The sequence below is a fragment of the Dermacentor andersoni genome, chromosome 1 (assembly GCF_023375885.2).
Source record: "Dermacentor andersoni chromosome 1, qqDerAnde1_hic_scaffold, whole genome shotgun sequence".
Lineage (NCBI taxonomy): Eukaryota > Metazoa > Arthropoda > Arachnida > Ixodida > Ixodidae > Dermacentor > Dermacentor andersoni.
In genome coordinates this window covers 226,788,987-226,803,898 of record NC_092814.1, presented here as the reverse complement: position 1 = coordinate 226,803,898, position 14,912 = coordinate 226,788,987, and the positions used below count along the sequence as shown (strand labels likewise).

Here is a 14,912-nt window from a genome sequence, read left to right as displayed (position 1 = left end):
CTGTGGAGCACTTTAGCAAGCTGACATTGTTGAAGGGAACGAAACAGGTTTCGCGTAGTGTACAGAACGGACCGACCCTCGAAAGAGCTAAACGATAGAAAGGCTGGTGTACTGGCAGCAAAATGGAAGAGAAGGGTGGACGAAGCTCCTCATGTAAAACGTACGGCGAAGTCAGCGGTGACAAGGTTTCAAGACCGTCGTGGTTGCGTATAGGTAAGAAACGTTCTCGAGTATAGAAGGAGTTGCATGGCGACAGTAGAGTCGTACTTGAAGGAACTCAGATTAAAATATTGGAGGAACTCGGATCAAGAAGTGACAACTGTTAGATATGGAGCTGTTTCCTGCGCCTACTTCGAGTTCCCCCAGACCACATCGAATCGCAGCACAACTAATTGAGAAGCGCAGAAACACGGAAAGCACATTCTAGAGGAGCGCTCGAGCAAACAAGTTGAAGGCCACAAGTTCACGTGCAAACAAGTTCGTACGCCGCCGGTAGCTATTCACTGCTTGACTCTTCCAGAAAGCGAGGGGATAGCCCGGCACTGTTGGGAGTAGGTGGGCCCTCGGACAATTGGGGCCCAAGCGTCGCCTCACCGGCCGCCTTTGAAGAGAGCATTGCACCACAGCAAGGCAACACCGCGGGGAGCCGCCGGGTGTGACACCACCGCACGGATGCCTACCATTGGCCGAAGGTGGCGTCATCTGAGCGGGCTCTCCCATTGGCCGAACATGACGCGCCTTCCAGAGATCGAAGGGTTTAAAAGACGCAGACCGGGAGCAGCAGAGGATTCCAGAGCACTCCCGGATTCACCTCTCTCGAACTTCTTGCCGCGGGCCGCAGCGTCCGAGTTGCTGCCGGCCCGTAATGACTGTACGACTGTTCATTGACGTCTCACTGTAAATAATGTAAAATAAACCTTCCCAAGTTTTTCATCCCGAAGTCCGTCCTCGACTCCGACAACTGGCGCTAGCGGTGGTATTTCCTCCAACTCCTACACAACGCACCTCTTTTGGGCCCCGCCACGAAAGATGGCTGGCCGCGAAGAAGAGCGTCCTCGTGAATGAATGAATGAATGAATGAATGAATGAATGAATGAATGAATGAATGAACCTCGGCGTGTACTCATGTAGGACGGACCGAAACTGAGTGGTGACAAGGAAAGAGGAAAAACCACTCGCCGTGGCGGCGCAGTGGCTTTGGCGTTTAAGCCCGAGGGCGCGGGATCAAACCTCGGCCACGGAGGCCGCATTTCGATGGGGGGCGACATGCAAAAACGCTTGTGTACCGTGCATTGCGTGTACGTTAAAGAACAGCAGGCGGTCCAAATTATTCCGGAGTCCCCCCCCTACGGCATGCCTCATAACCATATCGGGATTGTCGCGCGAAAAACCCCAGAATATCTCAAGATGGCAGCAAATGTGCCCGATCCTCAGGCAGACGCCCCCCCCCCCCCCCCCCCCCCCATGCAAGTACTGTGCGTTCAATTTCCGTCCTGTATTGAGCGCGTCGACAGTAAAGCCTTACACCATGTTATTCGTATAGGCTGGAAATGCCAGTACCAGGCTGCGTTCCCATTATTCAGCTTTTTTCTCAGATCCCGCGGTCCGTCAACTTTTGACACCGACTGTACGCCCTACTCGATAGCAGACGGCGCCGCTCCGAGAGAAATGAAGCCACTGCAATCTTAATGTCTGCCTGCTACTTTCGCAAGTCTCCCAGTGCATTGGCAGAGGTGTCGCAAAAGAGAAAGCGGCGCCACTAGGGGTGCGATTTTGTAGAAATGACTTTTTTCATGCCAATGCCTTCTCGCGTGACGTCACCGATTTTGGAAATTGTGTGTACGTAGGCACGACGTTTTCTTGGATCGTCCAATCAGAAGCTCCCTTCATTGGCCGGATGTTTCTTTCGTATTCTCTTCTCTTTTTCCGGGACTGTATAGCAAATTTGTTTTGTAAAACGGCACTTAATAAAAGCGGACTTCCATGCTGCGTAAAGCAAATTCATTTTGTTACAGTACAACGCAAAAGCTGCCGCAGTCCAAAGAAATGCAAACGCAAGTGCTCTATTTTTGAAGTCGTAGCCACATAGTAGTCGGATGTGCATCCAATCCATGCCGTTGAGCGCAAGCAAAATGGCAGCCTTTGTTTACCTGTGAACAGCTGACAGCCCCTAGCGTGTCTGTCTGAACAGCTGACAGCCCCTTGCGTGCCCGTAATTGCGGCCCCGCCCCCGTCAGATACTGATTGAGGTGAGTAATTATTGCTCGTGTAGTGCTTGCATTGTCGTGTGGTTTTCGCTGCATGTCTGACGTGTGATAATTTCTTCTTTAGGAAGAGCCAAGAAGAATTATCCGTAGCCCCCGAGGTGAAACTTTGCAACATAGTGGATCGAGAACTGTCAAGGCATTTTCCATAGGGCACCGCCATGACATAACGATAGCTTCCTTAAAGTTATCGCTGCATCGGTAATACTTCCTGCACTGATACGCTCCGAGAAAGAAGCTGCTACAACATTAAATGTGAGTAGTGACTTCACCTTTTTTTACATTAGTGGTATAAAAAGGCAGAAATAAGTCGTAGTGAGCACTTTATGCAGGCGCTTAGCTTAGACAGAATGTTTGCCTCTAAATTTCTTACTGTGCTGCGGGCCGGCTGAAATTCCCAATTTGACAAAGAGAAAATGGCAGCAAAAGGGCCGCGGGTGTCCAAAGAGCAGGCGGCTATTCTCGTGCAGTTCATCGAGCAGCACCCATACCTGGCGAGAGCTTCTACAGAGTTCTCGCCACGTATGACTGCTGCTCGAAAAAACGAACTGTGGGAGGAGGTGGCGGCGGTGCTTAACGCACAGGGGCCAGCCGTAAAGGCCACCAGCCGTTGGCGGAACCATTGGGCCAAGATGGCCCATAAAGCGAAAAAAGAAGCGGCCAGGGCCGCGAGCGAGAAGAGGTGAGCTTCTAATGATGCTGACAGTAACGTAGTTCCACGTTGTCGTTGTTGCCGTGTTTGCAGGGCTACTGGAGGTGGCAAAGTGGGTGGCGTGGACGGCCGCGTCCTCGACGTCCTTATGAGGACAGGAGGGGTCCTTGTTTCCCCCCCTGAGTACTTCCCCGATAGCGAGGTGCGTACATTGGATTTAAAAAAGTGTTGTTTGTGTGACCTGCTGTGACCTCACAAATTTTCAGCATTACATTGGAACACAATATTGCAAAATTTTTAAGCCCTTTTTTTTGTGCAAGTGACAATATAGGTTATGTACTCTGAGCAGCAACTTGTGTACATGATGCGCATTGCACACACTGCTCGCAATGTCTGAACACTACTCTGATTGCAGGACGAGGCAAGTTCAGAGGAAGCTGCAGGGCCCAGCGGTTCCCGCAGAAATCTACCAGCGACAACTGCTTTCGTGGTGTCGGGCCCTGCAGCTGTTGCTGGGCCAAGTGGCCTTACACGTAAGGCAGTGACCTAGCTTTTGTAGTAGCATTGTTGTTTGCAGTTGCTGTATGATCTTGCTATGAAGTAAAGTACGTCACTCTGCTGTTATTACCTTTGTGTCCAACATCCAGCTCTCATTCATGAAGGAGAAATGCAAGACTACAAATGACTTGATGTTGTAATAGAGATTCCTTGTGCTTCTTATGGGTTACTGCTACCAGCAACTTTCTGTGGCATCTTTTGCTCTAACTACCTGTTTTGTGTATCATTATTGTAGCTATGCAGCTATAATGACATTTCAAAGTGACTGGTTAGGACAATCAATCTGTGTAGGTCGGATAACAGTGAATGAGCAGTCTTTGCTTTTGCCTTGCATGAAGAGCCACCGGCTACGCCCCAGGTGCTGCGGCCTACGCCCCAGGTGCTGCAGCCTACCCCCCAGGTGCTGCGGCCTACCACCCAGGTGCCGCGGCCTACCACCCAGGTGCCGCAGCCAACCCCGCAGGTGCCGCAGCCAACCCCGCAGGTGCCGCAGCCAACCCCGCAGGTGCCGCAGCCAACCCCGCAGGTGCCGCAGCCAACCCCGCAGGTGCCGCAGCCAACCCCGCAGGTGCCACAGCCTACCCCCCAGGTGCCGCAGCCTACCCCTCGAGAGCCACGGGCACCCCGTAGACAGCCCAGGCAGCAGGAACTTGATGGTGCTGTGATGACGGCTACTGCCGCATACGTTCGCCAGAGCCAGTTGGAGGAAGCCAGAGTTCAAGAGGACACTCGCTTCCGCCAACAACTGCTGGAACAAAACCGGCAGGTATGTGCAAGGCCACAGATGTATATTTTTCTGCGTATGAAATTGATGAGCATATGACCTCTCTAAAAATTATATTAATCAGTGAACAAGCATAATGTATACGTGTAGTCCTGTGGTGATATCTTGTACACATTCGCGTGATATAACATGTGTAAATATCTACGCAATTATGTGGCAAAAAGAAAAAAGTGGCGTTGAATTCAAGGAAGCAGGTATAGCAATGTAACACTTCTTAATGGAATGCGACGGCACAAGTTTGATGGGCCAGAAAGATATTTCCAGTGTTTGAATATACAATGACAAGACAATAGCCTGCAAATGGGGATGAATGCAACACACAAAGGCCCTGTTACTGAGCTTCTGTAATTAAACTAATTACACATCTTTGCTAACAGCACCACGAGGCCCACCTGCAGAGCCTGCGGCAGCACCACGAGGCCCACATGGAGAGCCTGCGGCACCTCGGGGAGGAGGTGGCGGCAATGCGGGAAGTGGAGTCTCAGCGCCTCGAAGTGCAGCGGCAACGCCTCGAAGTGGCGCGTCGGTCGCACGAGACCAACGAGCGCCTGCTTCAGCTGCTGCTGGCTGCACTGGGGCATGGTGGCAGCCAAGCCCCTCCCCCCTCTCAGGCCCCACATAATTAAAGGTAGCATAGGCAAGGAATTTGTAACTTATCTTAAAATTTGCTGATGTATTAATGATATGAAGGGCAAATATTGCTAGTTTGCAAATAAATAATTGCTGAAGTCACCCTTTAATGCAACCATAAGTAGCATAGCCGTTGCAGCATGAATTTTTTCTTCAAGGTTTACTTCAGCCATAAGAGCGTGCACACCATCAGGCTCACCTGCAAAAGTGCCTGTAGGCCTGGTGTGTGTGGGCATTCCGACTGTGGCACTGCAATTTTGAGGTGCCTAGTTATTGTCATGTCAATTTAAGCACGACGCCACACTGCAAGTGTTCTACAATTTAATCCTTGTCATCGAATGGTGAAATTTTCAGGCCTTACTATAATGTCGAAAGCAACCTGTCAATATACACAGTAAAAAAGAAAAAAGTTATGAAAATTCCTTGCCTATGCTCCTTCTTTTCATTTGTAATGTTTATTTTTTGTTTGTTGCATATGCATATTTGTTTGTGTCACTACGTACTGAGCTGGAATGTCTCTTTTCTTGCACATCTGTCTCATTATCAAACAATTTGTTGTCATTCAGTAATCTTTCAGGTTGTGATACATTGTATTTTAGCCCTTGTGGTGCAATTTGTGTGTAATATTTATGCAGTTTGTCTTACTGAATATCATAATATGGTGCTATGGCTCTTTCACTTTGAGCACCACAACAGCATGTTCCTTTCACATGTAGTGATGTACCTATACATTTCGCTGTGATAAATATTCGGTTGGCATGTGATTTAAGCACCTGCTCATTTCTGTTGCTGGTGCAGTTTAAGCCAGTTGTTATTACTGTGTACTTGTGCAGTGTACAACAGTTTTCTTAAACGATGCATGCCGTTACCTGTGATATATTATGATGCAAGAACAATGTGATCCGATATTTATTCCAACATGTCTGTGATATGTTGCATAATGTCTCTACTACTGAGTACTCATGATTCTCACACTTCTTCAATGTAGAGACTGTCGCATGTGATGTGTACATAAACAAGTGTATGTTGAAGGCTGAAATACAGAAAGGTGCAGTTTTCCTCTAGTGCTTTTATTTACACATCGCAACCACATTTCTAGTGCTAGCTTGCACTGTACAAATATTACTGTTTAACATTGCTGAGTTCTGCTATATACAAGTGAGGTCACTTTGTTGAAATCTGTCAACTGCTCGTGCGTGCACACACTTCGCGGGAGCCACAGCGTTTGACATGTCGGATGACCAGTTGGACGGCATTTTCGTCACTCGAAAGGAACTTTGCCGTTGTTGCGAGACAAAATGGTGGAGGACCTAGAAGCTGCGCGTGCAACAGCACGTTCCATGGAGCGGAAGGTGTGACGTGCACTGTACATCTTGGCTTCTGTGAGCTTCTCTGTGCTAGTAGAAAGTGAGGAGACAGGCGCTTATGTCCATCAATGCGTAAGGGGATACGAGTAAGAATCAGGCTACATGCATCTAGATGACGACAGCAGCAACAAGCAAATTGTGGCAGACACTTTGAATATGCACTTATTTTTAGCTTGCTTTCAATCTCATGTGTCACCTCTAACGATACTGTTTTACTTACTATAAGTGCAGGCTTTACATAACCCTTCACTACACAACTTTTATGTACCCACCGTGGTTGCTCAGTGGCTATGGTGTTAGGCTGCTGAGCACGAGGGATTGAATCCCGGCCGCATTTCGAAAACACCCGTGTACTTAGATTTAGGTGCACGTCAAAGAACCCCAGGTGGTCGAAATTTCCGGAGCCCTCCACTACGGCGTGCCTCATAATCGGAAAGTGGTTTTGGCACGTAAAACCCCATAATTTAATTTTTTTAACAACTTTTACATTTCTCAACAAATCATGAATGCTTTGCATTACGCAGACATCAACTACAACTTAGCACGGGAAATGTATCTGCAATTTCACAGCATGAAATGCACAATGCAATTACTTAAAACTGTGTGCATGCACCTAACGATGCTGACGCTGCTGTTGACGTCGCAGCTGCCGCCGCACGCTCCTCAAATAACGCATGTGCTGCGCACGGGTTGTGCCAAACATGCCAATGACATTGTCGCGAACAGCCCGCCCTCTCAAGTAGTGCATTCTAGAGCCCGTGTTACGGGGCAGACTGTGTGGCGTGGGGTCGCCGTTATTGTCAAGCTCACTACTACTACTGCTGCTGCTGCTGTCGTCATCACTGTCATCGCCTGACTCGTCGCCTTCAGAAAGGCGAAGGTTGTGCAACACAGCACATGCCGCGACAATGTTGGCTGCACGTTCCGGCTCGTAGAGGAGGGTGCGATATCGCTGAAGACAGCGGAAACGGCTCTTTAAGAGCCCAATGCACCTCTCCACTACGGAACGCATGGCGGCATGTGCTGTGTTGTACTGCCCCTCGGCTGTGTGCACTGGAGGATGGCCAGGAACCGGGGTCAGGAGCCACGGCTCCAAGGGGTAGCCACTGTCACCTGCACAAAGATGGAAATAGTACATTGAGTACTCCGCTGACGAGAGGCAAGTTGTCAACTGAGGAAAGCTACAGCATCATTCAACAAAGGTAGACTTCAGGGTTGCAAGTCCCAAGTAAAAGCATGAGTTGAGCATGTCCATACCCGTCACAAACTCTTAACCAATTTACAAGTGTACGCGGTGCCTGCCACAAACAAGAAATCAACACTTGTTGGTGCTATCAATGACAGTAGTAGCAGTAATGTGTGTTCATTTCTTCTGCTTCTGGCAGTCACTGGGTGCAGAAAGCACTAATACGTGTTGCTTTCGTCAGCTCCTCGCAGACACATAATGTGCTTGTAACTTAACACTTCGAACATTGCCAATGGTGGCAGTCAATGTCTTAATTTTCTTTTTTTACTCCGGAATTACTGATGTTCTTGTGGTTTGGTTAAAAGTTTGGGTTGGAGCGGACACGGCGTTCTGCGCTGCTGAAGCGTGACTGCGCCAAAAAAAAATGTTTTTTTCTCACCGAGGAGGTATTCCCCGGCATTCACGATGCGCCCCGCTTGGAACCGCCGGCGCAACCATGTCGTCCGCCAGACAAAAGCGTCGTGGTCCGACCCCGGTCGCATAGGGTCCAAGGCCAAGATTTTCATGTCCGCGTCGCAGATCTGAGGTAAAACGTAAACCAGAGAAAGTGCCCGTTGGCAAGAGCAACGTAACTTTCAAAAAGGATCGCAGAAAACGTGAGTTTTACTTACGAACATGCAGTTGAGGGCGTAGTATCCCTTGCGGCACATGAACACAGCCTTGCGCTCACCCTTGGGTGCGATGATGGCTATGAGGCTGCCGTCTACGCATCCGATGACGCCGGGGATAACGCCGCGCCGAAGGAAACCCTCCTTCACGGCTGCCTTTTCCTCGGCTGTCTTTGGAAAATGGACCCACTTGTTGCGGGCCCCTGCGTTCACGACAGCCTCTGCCACACGTCGCACGCACTCGCTCACCGTCGACTGCGACACACGGATCGTCTCCTCGCTCCCAACGGACGCTTGGAAGCTCCCGGTAGCAAAGAAGCGCAGCGCACACAACACTTTCCGCTCCACCGACAGTCCCGTCGCTCGCTCAGCTTCTAGTTCCCCCGCCAGTTCCTCGCACAACAACCGCACCGTTCCCTTCGAGAGGCGAAAACGCCGTCGAAAATGGTCATCCGGCATGTCAAACGCGTCGTCTGGCTCTCCCTGTTCACGCCGGCGACGGCGAAGAGCCACGGCCATAGCGATCAGAGGGGCGGCCATTTTTTTCATGCCTTCGGAAACGACCCTGCCTCAGGCCGTTCCAAAAATCCGTGCCTTTTGCTCCGCATAATGAGTGCCTCAACGTCACGATGACGATTACAGTTTTTGCGGGTTCCTGACGTCGCGTGATTGACAGACAAAATGGGCGCGGCCCGGTCATTTTCGACCAATGGCTGCTCAGTGATGGCGGCAAAAGGCATGGAAAAAGTAATAGAATTGCTACAAAATCGCACCCTAGGTCACGATATTCTGTTCGAGAGCGAGCAGAGTGTAAACAAGCGAAGCGGAGTGCTGAGTAAATAGCTAGAGAGGAGTCGAGTGGGCATGTCTGTGTGCACTCGAAGACTGTTTCTTTCGGTTTCTATCTTAGGATTATAAGGAAAGTGCTATGTTTCTCTGTTCCGCGCAGGTTTTCTTTCGTTCTTTCTCTCTCCTTTACTGCGATAGCAATTATTTGGACACTCCAGGAGTAATTCTGCTGTCACCATCGCCGTGAGGTTCTGTATAAAGTCCAAGGGCGATAAAATCGTCGCTGCGCGCCGTATGCTTTATATGCGAGTACGAGGGTGAGCCGGCGATCGCGGCTCAATCTGCGCGCGAAGGAAGAAAGCGGAAAGCAAACGCGCCGTCCTCCGCTGCGCGGGCTGCGCGAAAGGCCGTGAGGGGATGGAAGGGAGAAGGGGGGCGGCGTTGTGCTCCGGAAGCAACTGCGCATTTCGCAATCGGGCGCAAGGGGAACTGACGATAGTGGCTCAATCTGGCAGGCCATATATGGAAGAAAGCGGGCAGGCAGCGCGGGCGAGAGGCGGCGGGGGGCGGCTTCGAGCCTTCCACTCCGCCAAGTTCGTACTTTGTAGGGCCGCGCGCGGTCGCCCGCGCCTATCTTGAAAGGACTCTACAGACAGCTCATACCTTTGAGCGCGCTGTTTTACCGCCGCTTTTGCGTTGAAGCGATAGACCGCTGACAGGATCTCGACCGGGTGAGGTGGGTCTTCACCGCAAGAATCTGGAAACGACGACGAAGGCGGGCATCATGATGATGAAAAAAAGTAGAAAAGAATGTATTCACTTCATTGGTGCATGGTTGTGACTATCCGAGTCTCGAGCGTTTGTGGTTTCCACGGAGGCCAGGACGGCCTTAAATAACCCATTGCGGTCTTGTGGTTGTTGATGTCTTCTTGGGGAGCCTGTGGAAGTATCAGTGCTTTTGTAAGGTTCTGCAGTCGACGAGCTCCTGGCCTTCAGGTTTTCCCTTTGTCTGCCCAGGGAGTAAAGGGGTGACGCTTTTTCGGGAAAGAGGGCTATTACGTCTACACGGGGAGGCCCTCTTGAACGTTTCCTACACTTGACAGGTCGATCATACGGGGGCCAAGACGGCCTTAATTAACCCCTTGCGATCTTGTGGCAGTCGATGTCTTCTTGGAAAACTTGGGGAGCCTGTGGAAGTATCAGTTCCGTCGTCAGGTTCTGCAGTCGACGAGCTCCTGCCCTTCGGGTCTTCTCTTCGTCCTTCCCTTTGTGTCTGCTGAAGGCGTAAAGGGGTGACGCTTTTTCGTGGAAGAGGGCAATTATATCGTCATAGGAACGCACGCCTGAACGTTTCTCAAACTTCACAAGTCGATCATAACACTACACGAAGGTCATTTCCCACGCTGCCGCTGCCACGCTTCCTCGCACCAGCGTTTTGACAGCGCGAGTCCGCGCTCGTAGAGTGTGATGTGTTCATGATTGCTTGTGCGCGCTGAGACCATCCTTGCTAATTCAGTTAGGCCGTGAATGTTTCCAAGTTTATACGGCCAATAAAACTACTATCCCTACTTTGTATAGTTGTCTATTAATTTTCTATCGCAATCGACGCTTCGCTTTCCGGGCGAAACTGCGACTTTTTTTAAAGCTTTCAATTCCTACTTTTCCGGAGTTGGCGTGGCTGCGGTTTGCTGGATCGGTCAGTATCTGGCCTGCTGTTGCCTTCACCCAAACATGATGCCTGCGGCAGAAAGGATGTTCCACATGCGCCGCCAAGGTCTGTGAGCGGTGGCGCTGGCTAACACTCTCTGGGTTAGTTCTAGTAGTAAAACATAAATACCCCAGAAAGTGGATGGGAAAACGGCGCCGCAGTAGCTCATTCTGTAAGAACATCGCACGCGTAATGCGAAGACGTGTGATCGTTCCCCAGCTGCGGCCAGGTGTTTTTTTTTTCATACATTTTGATTATCATTATCATTTCTACATTTCAATTGGTGTGTACAACTAATTTCCCCTATGTTGTCCTTAGTAACTTTGTTGGCTTCTTATGATATGATTATATATACAGAGATACAGAGAGAGAAGAGGGAGAGAGAAATAAAGAGAAATTACAAATAAGCAATAAAAGAAAAAAAAGGAAGAAATACTATGTACTCGGAGCACTCGGACATACAACCCTCGTCTCGTGTTTATTTACACACAAAAATAAACAATGGTTGCAGCTTCGTTCTTGCGGCTACTTTCCTCTCTCCAACGGCCCTCACTGGAATGCGCTTGCTAGCTAAAACCTGATAAGAACTAAGCAACATGTTACGTAACGGTGAAAGCCAACATTTATATTTTCTCCGTGCAGGAAGCGCCGACAAGTTCGTGGTGGAAGGAAGCTCGATAGCGCAGTAGAGGGTTCGTTAGCTTCGCAGAGAAACACACAGCTCGCGTGATGTTTCGCTACGATGGCAAGGCAGACTAAAAAGAAACAAAGAAAAGCAGCAAAGCAAGAAACCGCGCCAGCAACATGAAGCGTCTCATCTCCATCCCAAAGCGGCGCCGGTCGGGTGTTAGTTTGCTCGTTTAATCACCCTTTGCGCAGAGTGCGCGAAACTTATCTCCGAGGGAAGTTCACTAAACCCGCGTGGCGGCTTACGACCAAAACGTTGCGTACAAGAAAAAGATATCTAGTTGTTTCAGGAGCACACGCACACGTCTTCTGAGATCAAGCGAGGAAAGCGGCGATCCTTTCTTGACCCAGCTGCCTGCGGAAGCGTGTTTGGCACGGCGGGGTTCTCTACAGAGCACGTTTTTCTCCTTTTGGCTGTGTTAAGGGCAGGAGGGAAAGTGCAAGGGGGAGGGTGTCTATCTTCTGAGTCATTATAAGGAATCAAAGAAAGCGTACAGGACTTGTTGTTATTGCTGAATTTGATATCTCGCGTCTCTCTAGCTCACGGTCAGAAGAAAATCTTGGAGCTCGAAGAGCGTGGATGTTGCCTTGCAGACACGGTGAGGTCTGGTGAAATGCTTTCGAGTACAGAGCTTTGTATTACGTTAGCGGCCTTCTGCAAAACACACGTATTGGGTGTTGCTGGCGTGAATGAGTCTAAATTTTGTGCGCTTGTGAGGGGCCTTTGTATGCGCTCTCGGAAGCCTTTCCCTTTTTTTTCTTTCTTCTTCTTGAGCTGTAGAAACCTTGACTGCGAGCGCAGTAGAGAGAAAGACCTATGGTGTCCTTGTGTGGAGAGGGGACCCAACTGTAGATGCCTTGTTTTTTGAAACAATTGCTGACACTCAATTTGAACAAGTTCGGCGTTTAAGTATGTTTACACACGGTCCCTGGCGTGCATGGCTGTATCTGGGTCAAAACCTAACCACATTTTTTATAGATCCACATGTATACGCTCACCACTAATTTTAGTGGTCTTTACGAAAGCTTGATGGCCAAAAACTACAGCATAAGAGCTCACCATAAAACCATAGGACAAAAGCTCACTGTTCTTAAACAGGACAAAAGTTCACGAGCTGAATGTTTTGTGACCTGGGAATTCACCTTGGGTAGAGGTGTGTGAATATTAAAAATTTCAGAACACAAACTAGGCATCGCTAACTTGTTGAATGGTTCCAAGTTGACATTTCGATGTTTCTTATTCAGTACAGTGAATAGCTAATATACTGGCTGATATGCTTGTTTTACCATGCAGGGGAAGGACCCATGCAACGGATGGCTGCCTACCTGTCGTCTTCAAGTAGTCCTGAACTCTCACAGAAATAATTAGCATATATAAACTGAAATTAACCTAATTCCTGACACCCCCCCCCCCCCCCTCGGGCGTTAGCAAGAAAAATAAACCTTTGTGGCGGCATCGATGTGCCGATGTGCCAACGACGGCTAAGTGTTCAAGACAGCGCGAGCGGAGCGAGCGCTTCAGGAGAGTTTATAATGTAGTTGGTTCTTGCATTTCAACTTGGCAGCACCTTTTTCTGCACCGCCACAACTTAATACTGGGGAATTTCAAACGTCATCCTGTATGAATTCCTACGTGACGACACTTTCTGGGTGAGCTTTTCTACGAGTTGAAGATGATGAGCTTACGTGCTGGTGTGTCACAATGGTAAGCTTTTCTCGAGGTTCTAGATAAAGGCGGGTGACTGTTGTGCCTGCGCTGTTAAACCAAATCACGAGCTTCGCTCCGGTGGGCATCTTGCAGGTGAGGTTTTCTCCTGCCACATGCATGGCTTTAGAGAAACCCTTATCATCACGAAAAAAGCCTGAAATAAAATATTTGCCCATATCCACTCAGGTAAGCTTGTTTAACTTTCTGTGCCCCCTTACCCCCTGCCGAGTGCAGGGTATCAAACTGGATATTCCGGCAAACCTATCCGCCTTTCGCATCCCATTTGTCTCTATCTCTGTCTTCTTTGTTGTCTCTGTAACTAGCTGCTTTAATGAGTTCGAAATTAATAAAGCGGCAATGCGTCTACCTGTATTGCGTCGATGCTGTGCGGTCAGAAGCTGAGGGAAGGCGCAGAGAAAATAAACTTATCACTGGGGGGGGGGGGGGGGGGGGAATTCGGCCTCCACAGGTTCGAAAAATCTCTATGCTATCAGGACATGCCTAGAATGTTCGAGATGAATTAAAAATATATCGAAAAATATTTAAATACTTGATATTTCACTGCGTGAAAGTGTACACATTTGAAGCGCCGATCAACAGATATAAAAACACAGATAAATGCAGGTAAGGGAAGAGGATAGTGTGTTCCATAATCTTCCTCACTGGATCAGCGTACCTGAACATCCTAAGGAATCGTTGCCGCATTGACGCTGCGCCTATCGTTCTTACGGCGTATGTGCGTTGCTCACGTTTGAAGTTCGCGCTTCGCATATAAGGTATATATAACGGCTTGCGCAAGACCAGTAGCGTAATATTTCACCTAAGGATAAACAGAAAGAGCAGCCGCTTTTCCATTGAAAGTACCCTCCAAATTTATTTCCGCTTACACCCCCCCCCTCGTTTTTTTTTTTTTTTTGAGCGCGCGGAACAGCTGTCTTTGCACTGTACATAAAAGCTGCAGCTGGAAAGCTTCAGGTCCAATTTAGCCCAATATCTCGAAGGAAGTGGAGGCTGTCGGAGTTGTCAGACGACTCCACCGCTGTCAACCAGATGTAGGAGTCGTCGGACGATCTCGCCGCTGCCACCATTTGAAGGAGTTGACGGTAGTAGAGAGGAACTCGGTGAACAGGATTTATTTACATTATTTACATCTTAGACAAGACATACATCGACAGTCTAGCGTTACTCCCAAATGGGTCCCGCAAGACGAGCATACAGCAAACAGCTTACGAGCACACAGCCCACGAGTACATTTCGAGCCCGACAACGAGCACACAGCTCACTAGTACATTTCTAGCACGACAACGAGCACACAGCTCACTAGTACATTTCTAGCACGACAACGAGCACACAGCTCACGACGACGAGCACGCCCTCTAGCAGCCGACAATCGCTGCTTATAAGCACTCCACTCGACGTCATAGTTCGACGTCATTGAAGATGACCCGCCCTTTTGGAGGAGGCGGGCTCACATACACGTGTTGCACAGGTTTCAGTGCCGCACAGGTTTCAGTGCTATCTCGAGGGCCGACGACGTTTGCAGAACAGCCGTCGCCTTTAAATTCCAGAGTGGACCTCGCACAGGGGCCTCCACCGCGGTCCATTGTCTGGTGTCTCGAAAAGCGCATGGGAAGGAGCCTTCGTCGGCTTTCCCGCGGCAACTCCCCCACCCGTAGCAGATCAGGTCCGCGTTGTTGTGTTGCGCACAAAGCCTGCTTCGTCGAACTCCTTCCCTCGCAACGGCGACGAGGCTAGAGGTTGGCGGCGGCGTTCTAAGAAGAGGTTACCACCGCTGGCGTAAATGGCTGGCAAACTTGCACTGCAGTTGGCCGTTCTTAACAAGGCTTTGTACAATATAAGGACATACAGTACATAAAACAAGGGTAATGTACCAAAATATCGCTCCACATT

General features: G+C 49.4%; 2 protein-coding genes across 4 annotated transcripts; one reads left to right on the top strand and one right to left on the bottom strand.

The window, feature by feature from the left end:
* The first annotated feature begins 1,768 nt into the window (after positions 1-1,768).
* On the top strand, positions 1,769-5,947 carry LOC129380971 (uncharacterized). Of its 3 annotated transcripts, XM_055063320.2 has the most exons (6): positions 1,769-2,249; positions 2,332-2,519; positions 3,010-3,118; positions 3,332-3,449; positions 3,813-4,240; positions 4,636-5,947. In XM_055063320.2, coding segments are annotated over exons 2-6 (906 nt in total). In that variant the 5' UTR covers positions 1,769-2,249; positions 2,332-2,517; the 3' UTR covers positions 4,885-5,947. The 3 variants fall into 3 exon arrangements, with proteins under 3 accessions (XP_054919295.2, XP_054919294.2, XP_054919293.2); XM_055063319.2 differs by having other exon boundaries at positions 1,769-2,519; XM_055063318.2 differs by lacking the exons at positions 1,769-2,249; positions 2,332-2,519 and adding an exon at positions 2,527-2,946.
* On the bottom strand, positions 5,943-8,879 carry LOC129380970 (putative nuclease HARBI1). Its single transcript, XM_055063317.2, has 3 exons — positions 8,113-8,879; positions 7,881-8,022; positions 5,943-7,368 (listed from the first exon to the last, which is right to left on the bottom strand). Exons 1-3 carry the CDS (start codon positions 8,656-8,658, stop codon positions 6,869-6,871), a joined length of 1,188 nt encoding a protein of 395 aa, XP_054919292.1. The 5' UTR covers positions 8,659-8,879; the 3' UTR covers positions 5,943-6,868.
* Between the last annotated feature and the right edge of the window lie 6,033 nt (positions 8,880-14,912).